Raw genomic sequence first — 5,350 nt, forward strand, 5'->3', positions numbered from 1 at the left:
AAATCTCTCAGTGTAATGTCACTTCACTTCGTCACCTGTGATATACATAAACTGAGTGGGTCAGGTTGGGAAACCTGGTGAGTACATAGGGTTTTCAACCCACAATAATATAATTGTTATGTTTAATCATCAAACAATTAACCCCATTACCCATCCCCGTTATCTTCTTTACTCTTAAGGATTTAACCTAAGAGTCATCTATCCTGCATTCGTTTATTCCGAAGTCCCTTACTTCAAGGGTTATAGGACTGGCACTAAATCCATAGCTGCCAATGTTCGTTCATAAAGCACTAATTCCATAGCTGCTATAGTCTATTCATCGGGTACTAAATCCATAGCTACCAGTCTTTATCTAATAGGTACTAAGTCCATAGCTACCAATGTTCAACAGGTACTAAGTCCATAGCTACCAATTCCTACAGGTACTAAATCCTTAGCTACCAGCGTCTAACTAATAGGTACTAAGTCCATAGCTACCAATTCCCAACAGGTACTAAATCCATAGCTACCAACGTCTAAAAGGTACTAAGTCCATAGCTACCGGTGCTCGTCTCATAGGCACTAAGTCTATAGCTGCCAATATATACTCACGTCATCTTCTATCTCTCATCATTCATCTACCCATCTCGTACCCAACATATTCGTATATATAAAATACGTATACATTTTAAATCCTTTAAAACATATATAAAACGTTCATCCAACACAGACAGCAAGTATTCAGATAATATGCACACATAGCACGTAGTTTATATAAAATACTTCATATCTATGTGTAAGATGAAAGGGACCATGCACTCACAACACGTAATATATATTAAATACTTCATATCTATGTGTAAGATGAAAGTAACTATGCACTCACCTGGTTAGGTGGTGACTCAGCACTCGGACAGCGCTTCGATACTCTCAAAACGATATTCCTTCGATAAAACCTAGTATCGGTACCACTAGGGTTTAGTTTAACGATAACCGCGACAAATTAATTAGTCCGAGTATTATTAAGCGTTAATAATACTCATAATAATAGCCCAAGTACTTATTATAAGTTCCTAATAACGTTACTATATTAAAACATAAGCTAAACTAAAGTTAGGGTAGGTATAGCTCACTTACAGCGGGTTTTCTCGAAAACCGGGCTTCGCTGGAGCAGCGTTCCCGAGCCGAAAGGCTCTTTTCTCGGAACTCCGGGAGCCTCGGGGCTTCCTTCGGGTGCTAGGGGGTTTACCTAGGCTTTAAGGGGGCTTAAGGAGCTTAGAGAGAGAGTATAGAGAGAGAAAGAATGTTGGAGAGGTGTGAAGAGAAGTGAATGCCCGGCACCTCTATTTATAGGGGTGCTGACTGGTCTACTCGCCGAGTAGGGGGGACCTACTCGCCGAGTTGGTCCATGTGGTGGCCTTCTGGTGGTGCCACGTGTCCAATTCTGGTGGTGCCACGTCACCCCCTATCGCGTGTCAGCCTTCGAACTTAGAAAAATCATAACTCTCGCATACGAGCTCCGTTTTCGACGTTCTTTATATCCACGCGTAGGTAAAATCAAGATCTACAACTTTCATTTAGACTCCGTCGGCTAATTCTCGACCGATCTCAAATTTAACAGTAGGAGGCGTTTAGACTGTTAAATGACCGCGAAGAATTCGTAACTCCTTCATACGAACTCCGTTTTCGTCCATCTTTTTACCGTTGAGTTCCTATTAATGAGATCTTCAACTCTCATTTAGGTCGCGTAGGCCAAACACCGCTCGAACTAAAATTCGAGTTTCGGGTCGTGCACTGCTAAGCCGAATCTTAGAAAAATCATAACTTCCTCATACGAAGTCAGATTTGGGCGTTCTTTTTACCGAAGTTCTTAGTTCAACATATTCTACAACTTTTGTTTAGATTGCTAAGGCTAAATCTCACTCTATCGTAAATTCACTATTTACGCTTCCCGGTGCCGTGCCGGTTTTGCCGAAAAAACTTCGACGGGCCATAACTTCTTCGTTATAACTCGGATTTCGGCGTTCTTTATATGTACAGAAACCTTGTGACATACTCTAAAACTTGGTTAAGACTATTTATTCTAAATAATCTTTTGTCGAAAAGTCGTTTTCGACCCCTATTGCCTCTAAATTGACTAGCCCGGATTTGCGGGCGTTACAGGGTTCTTTGTAAAACGTGTGTTCTTGATTCATAGTTCCCAATTATCTAAGTGTATATGTGTGAGAGTAGTGTAGGGAGTCTTTAGTGAGATTTTGATTGTAAAAGTATATGTAAACGTCATGGTTTGGTTTAAAATCAAGTTGTTCATGTTGTCAAATCTCGTTTATAATCTCGTTTATCATCTTTTCCCTAGTCCATGGGAGAAAAAGGGCCATTTTACATTCAAGAGCATCATGCTCTTCTTTCCTCTTCCTTTCTTTCTCCTCTTCTTCCTTAGCAATCCTCTGAGTCTCATTTAACTCCCGATCTCTTTGCTTTCTTTTGAGTATGTCGGTTATTGTTTCCTGGTCTTCATCACTATCATCATTGGATGAACCCTTCTTTTCTTTAACACTAGAACCCGAAGCTTCATTACCCTTCGGTTCAGGTTTGATCACAACTTTCGGTTGAACAGGAGGTTGACCTGACAACTTTTCTATTGTAACTTGTCTTTGAATTTTCCTTTTGAGTCACGGCTGGATGGGACTCCTTCTTGGGTTCTTCTGGTATCTCTTTCGTTCCACTTGTGCTTGATTTGGTGAAACTTGAGGGTTTGTTAATGGGTTCTGGAACGTATCTACATTTCACCCTCCATGAGGTTTGCTCTGACAAGGCAACAGTTTCATCTGCATTATCAATAGGAGCTGACTAGAAGAAATCATCACAACCTCCAGCATTGTCTTGATCTATGAAAATTTTCAGTTCAGTTGTTTGTCTTTCTTTTACTCCTTTAACAGTATAAACTTGATTTGGAACTGTTTAAACTTTTTGGTAGACCACTGCCTTTTCTTTAACAGCATATTCAACTGATTTTTCGGATATAAGCAGTTTTTCAGTCTCGGTTTCGCTCTTCAGAAACTCTGAGCAATTGATTACGTCTTCCACGGAGATCTCACTCGTCTCACTTTTATCATCAAACTCAGATGTACTCCCAATATTTATCTTATGTTCAGTCATCAATTTGGCATTTGATGATTCAAATGATTTTAAGGTCTCAGTTTTAATTTTTAACTTATCGTTTTCATCTAAGAGTAGTTTTAACATGCATTTATGTTCCTTAGAATCAATGAAAGTTTCAATTTTCTCCAGACCTATTTTATAAGGAATGGAAGTTTCTTCCGAGGACATGATTGATTCACATTCAGCAATGACCTCATCCTCCTTAAACTCAAGCAAGGGAAAGATCATTTTATGAAACTTTTTCCCTATTTCACAATCTAAATGCAATTGCGTGATATTAGTATATAAACGTTTAGCAATCAAGCAAAAAAACATTACGTTGTTTCAAAAATCTCAAATTGTCTCGTTGCAAATAAATTATTTCATCCCTAGCCCTAACTAACTCCTGCTCCTTCAGCTCAATCCATATTAGTCTCTCCTCACTCTTCGTTGACAACCTGCTAATTTGGTCGGTTAGGTTAGAATTTGTTAAGCGAGTTTGCATGAGACTTCCGCTTAGATTATTAAATTTGAATTTTAGTTCATTTAATTCCTTTTCATAATCAATTGCCGGAATTTTAAGAGATTCAAGAAGGGATTGTACCTTTTTGATCAAACGATCGTAATCGTTGATCTTCTCACTGATAGGCTTGGCTGCAAAGCATTTTTCTTCATGTAGATTCGGTTCCTCATGCTCACTCTCGGTTGTTACTCCATCCGTCACCATCAGGCATCTGCCAGTCACTTTCTCATCCTCTTGTCTCGTCACAAAAGCACTATCGTGTGTTGGCCTTCTCACCTTTTCATCCTCTGAATCTGTGGACCACACTTCAACCCCACCAAATTCGTCATCAATCACCTTTTCTTGAATAATCAAGGCGTTCATTGGACCTGCACTATTTTTCTTCTTCTTTATATCTTCAAGCTTTCTCATATGATAAGCTTCATCATCTTCACTCTCTCTTCTCTCGGCTAACTTTTTCAACATGCAGTCCTTGGCAAAGTGATTCTTGTCGTGACAGTAATTGCAATCATACCCAGAGTCACCCACCAGTTTGATCTCCTTCTTTTCATCCTCCTTCTGAGATGTATTCTTTGACTCTTCCTTTACCTTTTCTTAACTATAGCTTCCTTGCCAGTTTCGGTTCTTACTGACGGGGAATTTCTTCCGAGCAAACTTCTTTGGATTCGACACCATCATCGCATACTCATCACTCGTAATATCACACTCCAACATGTCATCTTCCTCTTCTTCTTCAATCACATTTTTGTTCTTCGAGACAAGAGCTAGTGAGCCAACACTAGAGACCAACTTTGCTTCTTTTGACATTGTGCTTGATGGGTTTTAGCCAGATGAACATTCCTATGTGCACATACAAACCCTAATTCTTGGATCTAGGTTTCTCTAATTGAACATGCATTGAATCCAATACTTTTGAACAATAGATCTAGGTAATAACATAAGAAAAACAGATCTAGAAGATTACCTTAAGTTTCTTGCTTGAATCTTCTTGTCCTTGGAGCTTAGAGTCACAATTGTCACTCCTCTAATGGCTTACAAACACCAACTTAGCAAGAGGATGATTAGAGAGAGTGGGGAGGGAGCTAGAAATCGGCCAGGGTTCTTCCAAAGGCAAGAGTGCCGATTTCATCAACCCCTTGGGTCTATTTATACTTGTAAGGCTCCAAGGGTTTCACCCTTAAACCCTAATTGGATAACTTTGGCCCTAAGCAATCCAATACTCTAATGATAAGCCTTGGACGATTTCAAGGTCTATCCAAAGCCTTAAAACCGTCCCCCCTTATCCTTAAGGGATTATAGCCCAAAGTACAACTATCATTCAATTGACAGTTTATGCCCTTCTATTTAATTAATCTCCTTAAGTTACTAAATTAATTCCTAATTAATTTATGACTTATATTAATCAAATAATAATATTATTATTCCTTTATATTATTCTCATAATATATTAATAATATTTCTTATCTCATAATAAATCATCCTGTCAAGTTACTATGGTGAAGGCAACCCAAAAGGACCATGCACAACCAGATCAAATACTTGCCTAATATAGTTGTAGTCTCAGACACTATTCCAACAGTCTCCCACTTGGATAAGTCTAGTAACTATATATACAAGTATAATCTGATTAGCAATCGTAGCTCTCAAAGACGTTGTCAAACTCTGATCTTATCAATCCTGTCCTTTAGATAAGGGATCGTACAGTCC

General features: G+C 38.8%; 1 protein-coding gene across 1 annotated transcript; it reads right to left on the reverse strand.

Annotated features, from left to right (window-relative positions):
- Window positions 1–2,294: 2,294 nt before the first annotated feature.
- On the reverse strand, window positions 2,295–4,450 carry LOC128127298 (uncharacterized). Its single transcript, XM_052765753.1, has 5 exons — window positions 4,277–4,450; window positions 3,725–4,201; window positions 2,947–3,342; window positions 2,763–2,829; window positions 2,295–2,605 (listed from the first exon to the last, which is right to left on the reverse strand). The coding sequence occupies exons 1-5, from the start codon at window positions 4,448–4,450 to the stop codon at window positions 2,295–2,297; spliced, it is 1,425 nt and encodes a 474-aa protein (XP_052621713.1).
- Between the last annotated feature and the right edge of the window lie 900 nt (window positions 4,451–5,350).

This window comes from Lactuca sativa, chromosome 7, assembly GCF_002870075.4.
Source record: "Lactuca sativa cultivar Salinas chromosome 7, Lsat_Salinas_v11, whole genome shotgun sequence".
Classification (NCBI taxonomy): domain Eukaryota; kingdom Viridiplantae; phylum Streptophyta; class Magnoliopsida; order Asterales; family Asteraceae; genus Lactuca; species Lactuca sativa.

Excerpts from the sequence above, each read along its gene's own strand:
- LOC128127298 (XM_052765753.1), bottom strand. The coding sequence starts at position 4,450 with ATGTCAAAAGAAGCAAAGTTGGTCTCTAGTGTTGGCTCACTAGCTCTT. Across the intron at positions 4,202-4,276 it reads TTGCTCGGAAGAAATTCCCC|AAGGAGGATGAAAAGAAGGA; the intron begins GTCAGTAAGAAC and ends AATACATCTCAG. Across the intron at positions 2,830-2,946 it reads AGGCAGTGGTCTACCAAAAA|TCAGCTCCTATTGATAATGC; the intron begins GTTTAAACAGTT and ends GATTTCTTCTAG.